Genomic DNA, 13560 nt, shown 5'->3' on the forward strand with positions numbered 1-13560 from the left:
AATGTCACAATAACTATGAGCCCTTTCTAAAGACACACTTGTCTAAATTCTGAAAGTTTCTATGACTTCAGATGATGAAGTTAAGATCTTTTGTGAAACATGGGCCTTCTTTTTTATAGTGTTTTTATAAATGTAATATTACTGCTGTACTTCTTCAAACAGTTGGATTATATTCACTGTTTTAATGCAGCTTCTTTGGAAAATTGCACAGGAAGGTGTAATTTTTACCTACTTAAATAGAACTCATAATCTTAAATAGTCAAATCTGGACATGCATGCTGAGAAATGGTCAGAGAAATGGAACCTAAATGGATCCGTCTTTCCCATTTCATTGTTTTAACCTGGGGGAGTAGTCAAATATTACTTTCTTTCATCTACCACTTTACTACAGAGAAAGCCTCAGAATGTAGATGGGGCAGTACAATTCTATGAAAAATAGAATTGGAAGGTAGAGAATGAGGAATATAATGTTTTGCTGTTTATTTTCATTACACTGACTTATTGGAAGATTCTGCTTATATGAATGATAATCTTGTGTCAAGTCCTAAGTAGTTAGAAGTATGAGAGTAAAAGTAGTCAACTTATCAACTTAATTTAACCTGTTGTTAATTACATGTACTTTAATGTATATCATAAAGAAAGACATGCTTAAATATTTCTCTTGTTGGCCGGAGAGATAGCTCAGTAGAATAAGTGCCTACCTGGCAATCTCAAGTTCCTGAGTTCATTCCCCAGTACCATAATAAATAAATAAATAAATAAATAAATAAATAAATAAATAAATCTCTTGTCTAGAGGCCTTTCCTGTGAAACTTTATTTCAGCTTTCCTACTAAAAATCCGATACTTTAATTTAATGCATTCTTCCCTTTCCCCTGAAGACACAGAATGTAAGTTATTTGTATTTCATTTAAATTTGTTAACCACTTAAGGACCTCAGCTTTGGCATGTTTGCAGGACCCCCTAGCCAGCCTGAAGTAATCTCTTGGGAATGATTTCTTGATTACACAGGGATCTCTTGGTGAGGAAGTATGTAGGAATCTCACTCTCAACCTCAGCACAAAGGTTGTGAAAATGGTTGCCAAAGAAACCCAAGAAGTCCACTGCTTTTCATGACTTTTGAAGTGTAACTCTGGATTTGTTGGCTTTCTTGTTTGCATATATATATATATATATATATATATATATATATATATATAATATTATATTCTACTAAATTAATTTTGAAGCAAAAACAGCTTTTTGAGGGAACAATTTTGAAACATTCATTTCAAATCCCCACAGTGTTGCTTTCTTCCCTCCCTACAACTGGATTCCCTGGAAGAATGGCTTATGTTATTCTGGAATGTGAAATGCAGCAAAAAGATACGGTCTAGTGGATCATGCAGAGCTTCAGTGTGTGCAGAAGGGCTTTGGTTTCTAAGCTACTGTAACCTTCATGTTGCTGTGAAGGATTTTAGAATGAGTAAAATGTAGGGTGCTTCCTTAGAGAGCTTACTAAATGGAGAAGAAATTAAACTCAATGTAACCCTTTTGGAAAAAAAAAAAAAACCTAAACTTTTAAATACATGCATAAATACTAAATTGCTTAAGAGCAGTTTTTTGGGTTACTGTTGCAATCACTCGCTCTAGAAGAGCACTTGCACAGAGTAGGCACTTAGTAGACAGTGAACAAATGATAAAAATTTAGATATCACAATGTAAAGAAAAATTGTGCATTTGACTCTTCTTTTTCAGTGGGTTGATGAAGTTCATAAATTCTATTAAATGAACATTTAAATTCCACTACTTTCTCAGTACTTAAAATGATGCAACACCACTCTATGTGATCATTTTGACACGTATACAAAAACTTCTATAGGATAAATTCCCAGAGGTGGAATTGCTGGATGGAAGAATATTTTTATATTTGATAACAACAAATTGTGCTGTGTAAGTTTCATTCAATTTAGGTGAATCTTGAACTTAAGCTGTCCACTGAGAATCAAATGAAAGGTTTGTATCGTTTTTCTGTAAAAACAAACCTTTTAGGATACTATATTATAAAATATCATTTAAAACATATTTTAGTGAAATCATAGATGACTTTCTTTCATAGATCTAAATTTAAAAATTCTAAAAAAAAAAAAGAGCCTGAGAAGTTTCTTATTTAAAATTCATGAAGAACTCTTAACAAGAAAGATGTACAACTTGAACAATTTCATTGCTTCTTAATCATGTCTCACTAAAATTGTTTATAATGTTCTCAAAGAGAATCTAAATGCTAGTGTTGATGATGAAAGTAAAGAGGTCTAGCATTTTATTGCATTTTATTGGAGAGATTTTATGTGCGTTTATGAATTTGGGAAAGCTGCCAGTCTTAGACATGTTCCTTATGAAGATCAAAGGTATTCTCAGTAGAAATTACTGTAATAAATATTTGAATTTTCCCTAAGAGAGAAATCCGAGTGTCACAGTGGTTCTCTTTGGCCTTGCCTGTGACACACTTGTGAGGTGTTAGCTTCCTATCTGTGGAAACCTTAATTTAGTATTCAGGTCAAATGAAATTTCCTCCAAGAAGCCATTGCCAATACTGTGAGTCTCATGGCTAGCCTTCCTTTTTATATATTCCCACAATACTTGGCTTACTCAACTATGTACCTGATAATATTTCCATTCTGTTCCTTGAAAAAAGGTGTCAGTATTACTTTTATATATTTCCCCTACAACACACACCTCACACTTTGTATGTAATAGTATTCAATAAATATTGTTTCATGATTGAATATATAAGTAAATTCTCAGATGTACCACAGGTTGCATAGGAGTTCAGCCAGGGTGGATAGGCCCAAGGACTGATAAAACTGAGGTAGAGGAGGGACAAGTCTAATCCATTGGAGGAATTTGCCCTTAATGAGCTTCATAAATTAGTCCATGTTTATATTACCATGAACAAATGTAAATCCATAATGTAATTTTCATCAGAGTAAGCAAATACCGATAAAATATCTTAACTTTTTAAATCATTCATTCAACTTATGTGTAAACATAAGAAGTATATAATTCTTTATGCCTATTTTTAAAATATATTCTAATTTTTAAATGTTTTTTCATCATATTCTGTAGGGACTTAAAGTTCAACATATCAATACTTAATGAAAAATACCTGTTCCATGTTATGCCTAAGATGTTTGACATTCAGACAGATCGTGAGGTTAAGCTTAACAGCCTAAGTTGTATGGTAACAACAATAAGCTTGTCTTCTGGAGGGTTAACAACCTAAGTTTGCAGACCAAAATTAGAGAAAAAGGAGGGCCCCAAGGAAAGCCAACATTTTGGCCCAGCCTTCTAAGGTCAATTAAGACTCAGGCCACATGAGAACTTGTAGTGTAATGTCATGTAACTCAGTAGTGTCTACTACATTGACCTATAGTATAACAAAAAGACAAATATTTACAGCATTATAAAATGTAAAATTTGGGTTTTTTCCATAATTTTATTGAGAAACAAATAGCAGTGAGACAGTTTCAAGCCAAATTGGTAGGAAAATTTCAATAATTAACACATTGCATACATTCTTCCTAGTGGTTAATTGCTGTACAGGATGCGGACATGATATACTATTTACAAACACTGTTAGAACAAATCCCTCTATTCATTAAGAGAATGTAACTATATATCTATCCTAACCACTTAGAATACACAGATACAAAATGGACATTCATCTGTATCTTCTTTTTTTGTTAAGTTCCGTTATTTGAATATTATAGGTGTGTTAACTCAGAAAAAATATTCTAAAAGAGTCCAGTAGCCCATAAGAGTATTGGGTCTTCCACTTGACTGGCAATGTCAGAAATTGTTGACCTGAGACCCCTACAGCTCAACCTAACAGCATGGCTTTACTTCTTATACTTCATTTTTATACTTTTCTGCTGGATGGTTAAGACCAAGGTAAAGCAGGGCCTATGCAACAATGTAAAATTTGTTAAAAACGCGTATCTCAAAATGCAGTTGGGACATGAGCATTAATTTATAGTTTGGTAAGATGGTCCTGTTCCCTGTACATATTAGCCTACTGTGCCAAATCATTCATCTAGAATGTCTAATTCCATGCTACATAAAATAGTAGGAAATGGTAGAGGAAAGGGAAAGCAAGAATTCCATTTCCGCTATTTATAAACATTACTAAATTATAATTATGACGTGTGAAAGCCAGTGCAGAAAATGAACTTTGAACAGACATGTTCCTAATTAATACAGCAAACAACCTAAGTGCATCCCAGTATCCAAGTGTGTTACAGGGAAATTCACAAAGGTAACAAATAGAGAAAAAAAACCCTTATCTCTAGTTCTTCAAACTACTCTAGATTTTATCACGTCTTCTCCCACCCAACACTCCAATTACATGGAAATCCCATGCCCTTGTATCTCACATGGTGAAATATGTAAGTTGAGCATATTTTTATGTATGTATATTTTCATATATACTTATATTTTATGTATTTATGTTTTTATCTTTCATGACCTGGATGAAAACCTTAAGTTGCTACTTAATGTAATAAAATATAGGATAAGTTATGATATAAGATAACTCCATTTAAGACCACAAATTTGGATATATCTACTTAAGAAGATATCTTCTAGGATATCTTTGAAGATACCTACTTTAATCTACCATTAGAGCTATAATGTTTTATCAGATTCAATAATACATAAGTGACATGCATGTTTTAGAAAGTGTATAGAAGATCTATGATTTCTGTTTGTGGTACATATAGTAAATTTGCTAAAATAATACATCTTTCTATTTCTGTAAAGAGAGATTTGGAGTTATATCCAATAATCATCCATCAATCCCCTTATTATTGTGTAGTATGTTTTTAGTGAGGCAAAGAAATTTGAGAGTAACCAGATATTATTATGTGCCATGTTCGCCTTCATCTTCCAGCTTATATTTACTAAGTATTTAGTACTGCACTAAGATTCTATTTTGTTTAATAATCCTTTTACTGGAAACTGCAGTTTTATCGAATGTAAAAAGCTGAAACTGAATGGTTAAACAAATACCTTAGGAAGAGTGGAATTTAAGGGACAGCTTCGTCTTGCAAAGGATGTTTATCAAGTCAGAAGACTTTCTGTTTGGCATAATCAAGGAAGGGTGGCAGAGCCATCTAAAGTTAGCAGGGGTCCTGCTAAATATCCTGCAGTGGAACACAGCACCCTTGCAGTAAAGTGAAGTTAGCTTCTAATGTCAGCAGTGACCAAGATGAGAGGCACTGCTAGACAGTGAGGTCACACTTTACATGTTTCAGTTAGTTTTACACACTCCAGTTCATTCATAAAGCAAGTAAACATTGGCGCATTATCTATCAGCTAAATAAATATACAACTAATTTCTAATGATGAATTTCTCATTTAGACCTAGTCCTTCCCTAATAGTTCATACGTAAATTAAATTTGGTTTTTACGTCATAAGCTCTGAACCATTGTAATGACAGTTAACCCTTCTATGGCATCTAGCAGAACTACAGAGTTCAAACCATGCTTTTAAGGATTATGATGCTATTAAACTCTCTGTGTGATGAATATGCAATAATTCTCTTAAATTACAGCATGTAAAAGCAGGCCATGTGCAATTCTCACTGTTTTCTATACTTAATACTCTTCTACTTGAAATATGATGGCAGATTCTGAATTTTAAGCTATCCAGTTCAAATGTGTATATGACAGTAATGCAAAGGCAGGATTACTGAACCAAGCAGCTAGGTTATATAGAAAAATAATTTGTCACAAAATGGCCAAAATCATTACATTTTTAATTTTTTTCTGCTGGAAAAAATAGTGTTTACCTGACTTTAAAATTTTCTTAAGTCTATACTATTGCACCTTTTAAAAATGTTACTATATTCCTAGCTACTTGCATGATATTTTTCTATAGGTCATGATTACTAGAGCAATAGATTTTTTCTTATTTATGCTTATCTTGTACTTACATTCAATTTTTATGTACAATTTCTAATTCTATTTTTCTTTGGTTAATAAGTAACAATGCTTAAGTAATTACCTACTGCTTCAAAAGTATAAACATTTATACTTTAGTCAGGACATTTTTATAACACTAGTAGTAATTCATAAAGATCCTTACATGTATAGAATACATTTAGTATAGGAGATTCGCAGCCAGTTAAGATGTCCTATGATGTACACATGCACGTACACACAGACATACCGTGACATAGTAATGCATACACACAAGCATAACAAGGAGCGTGCACACAGCGCATACATGTCCAGCTGGCATCCTCCCTTTAGCCTCTCTGAGGAGGGATGCTGTGCCCTTCCACCTATGCAGCAATTCCAAGGAATCCATAGGAAATAACACTATGAGTGACTTCACCACCGGGGAGAAAGTTGTAGGGGATTTCTAGCAAACTGAATTCAGTTTTCAGGTTTGATAACTTGAACATACAAAGCTTTCTGTTCTGTGAAAAATAGAAACAGAACATTTATATTGACAGATGATTCAGGTCTTGCTGGCGCCCACCTCAAAGATCAGGACATCTCTAGGAATTAGGGTGCTAATTCATCACCGAATCACGGCAGACTCTCATAGCTGCTTCATCTCTATGGTGGTAGACACATCAGCCATCCTCAGAAGCAGGTTTTGATCTTAGTCAGATAAGCCTTACAGTAAGTGTAGTCTTACCATAAACAGAAAGCTGATGACAATCGCAGACTTGAAAATACATTGTAGAATCAGCATGATGCGGCTCATTTGTTCATTTATTCTGGCAGAGGTTTGTGGAAGAGTGCCTCATTTGTGTGTGTGTGTGTGTGTGTGTGTGTGTGTGTGTGTGTGTGTTGTTGTTGTTGTTGTTGTTGTTTTTGAGACAGGGTTATACTCTGCTCTACTGGCCGGCTCAGAGCTCATTTTGTAGCCCAGGCTGTTCTCTAACTCACAAGATCCTCATGCCTCAGCCTCTGAAGTGCTGGGATTACAGCCATGCACCACCATCCCTTTCATTTACCTTGCTGTCTTCATTCTATTTCCCTTGTTTGGCTGTTCCAAGTCCTGGCTTGGTTGACTTTGGATTTGCAATTGTCAGCAAAGGTATCAGTGACTCTCAGATTCTGTTTGAAATAATAAAAACAAGTTTTTGCTTTATAGCCAACAGAAATGAAGATGGGGTATTTCATGGTATCATTTCAAAACAACACAAATCTTTAATTTCACTTAGGAGAGGAGGAAGGTCTGTTCTCCCAACCAGTGCCCTGCGTGAACTCCACAAAGTGTGCTTGCTTTTCCTTTGTTCCTCTGCATGACAGAGAGTGCCATCCAAGAACAGCATCCAAGTTTTATGCACTTCAAGATAATATATGACAGCCATTAGAGTCGTCAGTAGCGATAAGAATTCCCAAGGTTTCAGTAATATCAATTCCCTTACGATTTTCAGAGTTATTAATTTAATAAACAAAATGGAAGGGTGCTACAATATTCAAATGAGAGATCACTTTATTAGGTACCCATTAAATGCCAGGCGGTGTCCCTGAAGATATGAAAATTAAAATATATGGTCCCTTTCCTATTGTAATTGTGCTTTTATCAGCCTAGCAATACAGTATGCATTTGAAATTCATAAGCTTTAAACCCTCTTATAAAATTTAGTGTATATATAGCACATAAATTTATATAAGGAAGAGAAAAGGAAAAGTTCTCGCTGAGAATGAGCAAAGCATTACACTTTTGGAAAAGGTCTGATTTTATTTACCTTTGCCTTGCAAAGGATTCACCTCATGGATGTCTAAATTCTGTGGAGTGTCTTCATTGGCCAACTATGGAAGCAGCATCAATTGTCAAAGGAAGGCATGCATTCATAATGCTAGGTCCCGTTTAGAGTTGCGTGCTTCGCTTTCACTTCAGGTGTAGAGAATTTCCTGCTTGAAGTTACAACATACTCAGCTACCTTACCTTGTAAAATGAAGGAGGAAACAAAACATGAGCTCACACATCAGTTCTTTTTGCTTGGCAGAAGTACTTCTGTGCAGTGTATGAACATGTCTTAACTACGTGGTGGGAATTCCACATATAGTGGTCCCCGTATCAGTGAAAACTAGGACTGTACTATGAAATAAAACAATTTCCTAAATGCTGTTTTGCATGTTTATAACTACATATGTCAACCTTTTATAGGATTGAGAGTCTAGTTCAGTGGTAGCAACTTTGCCTAGCATGCTGAGGGATCTGGGTTTGATCTTAAGCACTGCAAGAAAAAGAAAAAAAATGTAAACCTTCATTATTTTTATTTTAGCAGGCCTGAAGAGACAATTTCTTCCTTTGAAGTCTTCTGTTGTTGGATAGCTTGAAGTTAGATAGGGTTATAGATAGTTATAGTATGGAAAACACAAAATAAAAATGATTGAAGTAATTTTTCTTTGTGATATTAAAGAGTTTAAAATTTGTATTCTGTATATTGACAGCGGTAAAATTTTCTAAATAGGTGTTATTGCATATAACGTGAAATGTGTTCTTTGTTTCTTACATGTTTTTGTTCACTGGGATAAATCGTTTAAAGAGGAAATAGCCCCCTCAATTGATAGATTTTAAAATAGGAATTTTATTATTCCTTTCCTTACTAAGATTAATTTTACCCTTAGATGAAAATTTCATGTACATTGTGGTCAATGAGTAGCAGTTAAAGTTGGCATCTATCCAGTTCTGTTTCTTCAGAAGTCATTAGAGGGTTTTATTTATGCTCTGCAGATTGCCTTAGTTTTGCCTGTTAGCACCACCTTGTGGACAAAATATCTTTGTTTTCTTCCAACGTTGAAAATACCCTTTTCAGGCTCTGTGTAATTCTGATATATGTTAATAGATGGACAGTTATAAAAATTTTAAATTTTAAGGCTCTTGGTAAAAATTAAATTAAAGAGGTATGAAATGTTTCTCAACTACTGTTGCCAGTGTACATACTGCAGTCTTTTTGGTTAATTAGCCAAAATAGTTGAACACATATTGGGTGCAATGTGACATTTCAATATATGTTCATGACATATACTGATCACACAAGAATGGTTTTTATTTCCATATCCTTATCATTTCTTTATGTTTTGAAACCTTAATTGCCTCTCTTCTTGTCTTCATAAAGTCTTTAATTGGCTATTGTTAGTCACCCCACTGCTACAGATCTCTAGAACTCATCTTCTTTTAGTGCGCACTACCTACATTATGAAACCCCTCCCTCACCCCTCTCTCTGAAGCCTTGGGTAATTACTTTCTACTTTCAGGTTGATGTTTTTAGTTTCTGTATATGAAAGAGAGCATGTGGCATATGTCTTTTTGTGTCTGTAAATACTTGAGATTGTTTAACTTCATGAATACATACAGATGTGAATAGTATTTTACATCTCCATGCAAAAACTGTTTTCTGCATTTTAATTATTGTCATCTATATGTTTCTCAAAGAAATAATACTGAGAAATATTCTGCACCAATAGCACATTGTGGATTTAATTGGATTGTCTCCCCAAAATACAACTAGTCACTCTACAAATAGCACTTAATGAAGAATTTTTGTACTATAGAATTTACCATGTTAATACTTTATAGAAAATTTAAATTAGGACCAGAGAGATAGCTCAGTAGAATAAGCGCTTGCCTGGCAAGCACAGGGTCCTGAGTTCAATCCCCAGTACTGAAGAAATAGAGAGAGAGAGAGAGAGAGAGAGAGAGAGAGAGAGAGCCCAGTACTGAAGGGAAAAAAAGAGAGAAAGAGAAAAGAAATTAATTAAATTAATATGTTAGTCTACATTGATTTATTTTTTGAGATAGGGTCTCACTATGTAGCCCAGGCTGGCCGTGAACTCACTGCCTCAGCCTCAACCTCTCCTGAGCCAGGATTACAGGCACAAACTACCTTATCTGGCTGTCTTACCTTTAAAATAAGCCATTTATGTGTTTATTTCTTCCTATAAACAAAACTGAGTTGTGGTATTGTATATATTAGTTCTTAGGTTTTAAGAATTTTTGATTTTTTTTCCAGAAGATAAACTTGATAATATTTTCAGATGAGAAATTCAAATATATTTAAAGGAAGTTTCGGGCCAACCATATAGCTCAGTGGACTAAAGCGCCTAGATAGGCAGGCGCAGGGACCAGGATTTAATCCTGGAGGTGCAGTGCCGGCTCTGCCCGTGGGGCATGCTGAGACAGGGACTGAGACTGGGTGTGGTGGTGCACACCTACAATCCCAGTGCTTGGGAGGCTGAAAACAGGAGAATCATTGTGAGTCCGATCTGTGTTGTGATACCCTGTAGGCCCTATACTAATACATTTTTGTAGAAAGCCAGTTTTGAGAATTATAAACTTGTGAGACTTTGCATATTCCCATATACATAGAAAATATATTTCTGTAAAATATATTTTGTGAAATAAAGTCAAGAAAACAGTGACCTGAAATTCCACTGTGTTCCTATGTTATGACATCACATTCAGTCTCTCTTCTCTTCTCATTCTGTCCAAAGGCCTTGGATTGTACACTGTAAATTCAGCCTATGGAGATACCATTATCATGCCTTGTCAACTCGATGTACCTCAGAATCTCATGTTTGGCAAATGGAAATACGTAAGTGTGACCTTTCTGGAATGTAATTAATTGTCTCCAGTTTTTTTAATCCAGTTAAATAGCTAAACATAAATTTTGAAGTGACATAATGTTAATATGACTTGGTAGATACAAATATGATGAAGTAGATCTACTGTCAAGTAGTGAAGCCTGCAAATTGTCATGAACTCCTATAGTCCAGAACTGGAAAATTGTACCATACAGATATCTTTTGTTGATTTTGGTGATTAAACTGACAATATTTTATCAAAGCCACTTCACCATCCTACATCTACCTGATAGGATCTCTACCCTCTATCTTCTGACCTGCACCTCAATACATGAGAAAATATGATTTTGCTACATAAAAAATAGTCAGCAATGTATTGAATTAATGTATTGAGTAGCAGTAATAACATCCTATTTTAAATAAATCTAATAGGCATGCTGTTATTATACCATGTCAATCTGGAAGATTTGTTCTAAAGAGTTAGAGACCCAGAAAGAGATAGATTTCCAAAGTATCATAGGGAGCAATGGCAGAGGTCTGTAGAGGACATCGACCTCTTCTTGTTCCTGCTCTATTGAATCGTGCAACTAGAAAGGCTGCATCAGTAGTCAGGACGTTCAGCTAGCCGGTCAGTGGAAATTAGTCATCAGTATTACAAGCCTGTTTCTGGTGCTTACCCTGATAGCTTTGTTATGTTTAACATTGCTGACTAGTTTGTTTGTATCAACATCATACATTCTCATGTATTGAGGTGCACGTCAGACGATGAAAGGTAGAGATCCTAAGATATAGGATGGTGAAGTGGCTTTGATAAAATATTGTCAATTTAATCACCAAAATCAACAAAAGATATCTGTGTGCTACAGTTTTCCAGTTCTGGACTACAGGAGCTCATGACAGTTTGCAGGCTTCAAGTATATCTGTCTCCTTGGAAACGATAGAAGAGTTTCCTCAGACCCTTAAAATGTTAAAAGACATCTGTGCAGGGTAAGGATTTAGGGGTCAAATAATGTATGAAATGTTTCTTTACTGCATTCCTCAGTGCCTTCAGTGTTAAAATATAAACTCTTTGAGAGGCTATCGTTTTTTTCAATTCTTTGGTTTATTTGGCTACAGACTTTTCATCAGATATCTCTCGAAAAGAATTCTGCAGAACATACTATGGGAAATAATGCTTACGAGTGATCTCAAGGCATGGTTTTGATGCAGCTTTTGAAATGTGGATTTGAACCAACAGGTTCTACCACATATTCTGTGTGGGATTATAAGCAAGTGAATAAACCCCTATGTTCTCACTATAAAATGAGGTAATGTTGTTGGCGAAGTGAGATAATTCGTAGAAAAATATTTACTTAGTCTTGAAGTGTGACAGTTGCCTGAGCGAGTGAGGTGTCATGACCATGGCTATGAAATCCTAGCCATACTGTACCTGTGCAAGAGGTGTATGACAAGAAGGAAGGACGTGAGGCAGCACACTGAATCTCTGAGCTCTCCTGTTACCCAGTCTGTTCTAGGTGACTGATTTTCTGTAGACAAGGAAATAGGAAGTTAAGTCCTATGAGGACAGCGTATCTGCTAACATCCTCCAAATTCCAAGAGTCTCAAAGTCTACCACACAATTTACCCACTGAATCAAAATCACTGAAAATTTCTGTGATCAAAGAAAACTCTAAGTATATCCCTGGGAACAGCTTTCATCTCAAATGAACTGGCACAATAGTGCTGGGAAATGTTAATGGTAAATTTCAAATAGTTAAGCAAAAAAAAAAAGAATCTAAGCAATAAACTGATGAGATGCCTTTGAGGTGTTGTGTGCTCTAAAGTCAGTCCTGACTTAAAGAAATAGTATACGTGCTCTAATTTAATGTACCACCTGAAAGACAAGTGGAAGGCTTGAGGAAAGTGAAAAGAAGTAAGAAGCTAAGAATGAACTAGTTTCCACCATTGCTGGGAACTCTGTGAATAGAGAACACAGAGCCCCATTCAGGCCCCCCTACCCCATTTCTTCCATCTCTTCAGTCCCAATCCAGGGTGCCTGGTGCAGAACAGACTTCGAAGCACTATCAGGAGCAGTGGAGCGCTAGAGCAGTGCAGTCCCAGTGTGGCCGTGTTGCTGTGCTCCTATGTCAGCTTTGTCAGCTGAATCCTTGGAACTTAGCCAACCAAAAGCCACCTGGCTGTGTCATCTAGAAATGAGTTTAATATTGCAACTCTAATTTACAGGGAAGTTGTTAGTGTTAAATTATTAATTGCTACGTAGAAAGCCAAAGAATCTACCATATAATGAAGTGTGCAAAAATTACAAAACTATTATTTACTACATACAAAAGTGAAAATGTGCTATACCAACCTGTTTCCTATAATGACAAAACTGCTTAAGGCAAGGATTTGTATTGTAAAACTTGTAAAGCTGAGAGATTTTTGGAAAACACTCATACGTTCAGATGTTTAAGAAACCAAAATTTGTGGACTCTATGGTAAACTTAGCAATCAAAATCAATATTTTTTTAAAATAACGTTTCTGTACAACTTCAAAATTTGTCATGCATTTTAACTTGTTTTGCCATTGTAATTTCTCAGAGATCTTGCTATGTAAGTAGAGAAGTGATTGGCTTCTATTTTAGAATAAATTGCTTATTAGGTAACAGAGCTTTTATTGAACTAAAGGAAGAACTGTATCATGTGTCTCAGTGTTGCTGGCCAGATGATATCTTATTTTGATAATAAGTTTTTGTACGAAAGCTATCAAATTAAATTTTATGAGTCACATAGCACAACTATGGATTTTAGTGGTTAATCTGATTCTCCTGCTTAATGGACATGATTGTTTTACAAGGGCAAATACTGTTCCTTCATGGAGACTGATTAAATGTTGTCTATGTGTAAAGGTCAGCTACATCAGTTCTGGTTGAAAGATATGCACATTTAAAGTATGTGAGTTAAAGGGAAAAATATGTCTAAGCTAACTAGC

General features: G+C 35.1%; 1 protein-coding gene across 2 annotated transcripts in view; it reads left to right on the forward strand.

Moving 5' to 3' along the window:
• Alcam (activated leukocyte cell adhesion molecule) overlaps positions 1–13560 on the forward strand; it is a 187739-nt gene that overhangs the window by 129259 nt on the left and 44920 nt on the right. For both annotated transcript variants that reach the window (XM_023704094.1, XM_023704095.1), the window contains exon 2: positions 10500–10600. In XM_023704094.1, the coding sequence (XP_023559862.1) occupies positions 10500–10600 (101 nt within the window). The remainder of the gene's footprint in view (positions 1–10499; positions 10601–13560) is intronic.

Source organism: Octodon degus, unplaced genomic scaffold, assembly GCF_000260255.1.
Source record: "Octodon degus isolate 3935 unplaced genomic scaffold, OctDeg1.0 scaffold00187, whole genome shotgun sequence".
Taxonomy (NCBI): domain Eukaryota; kingdom Metazoa; phylum Chordata; class Mammalia; order Rodentia; family Octodontidae; genus Octodon; species Octodon degus.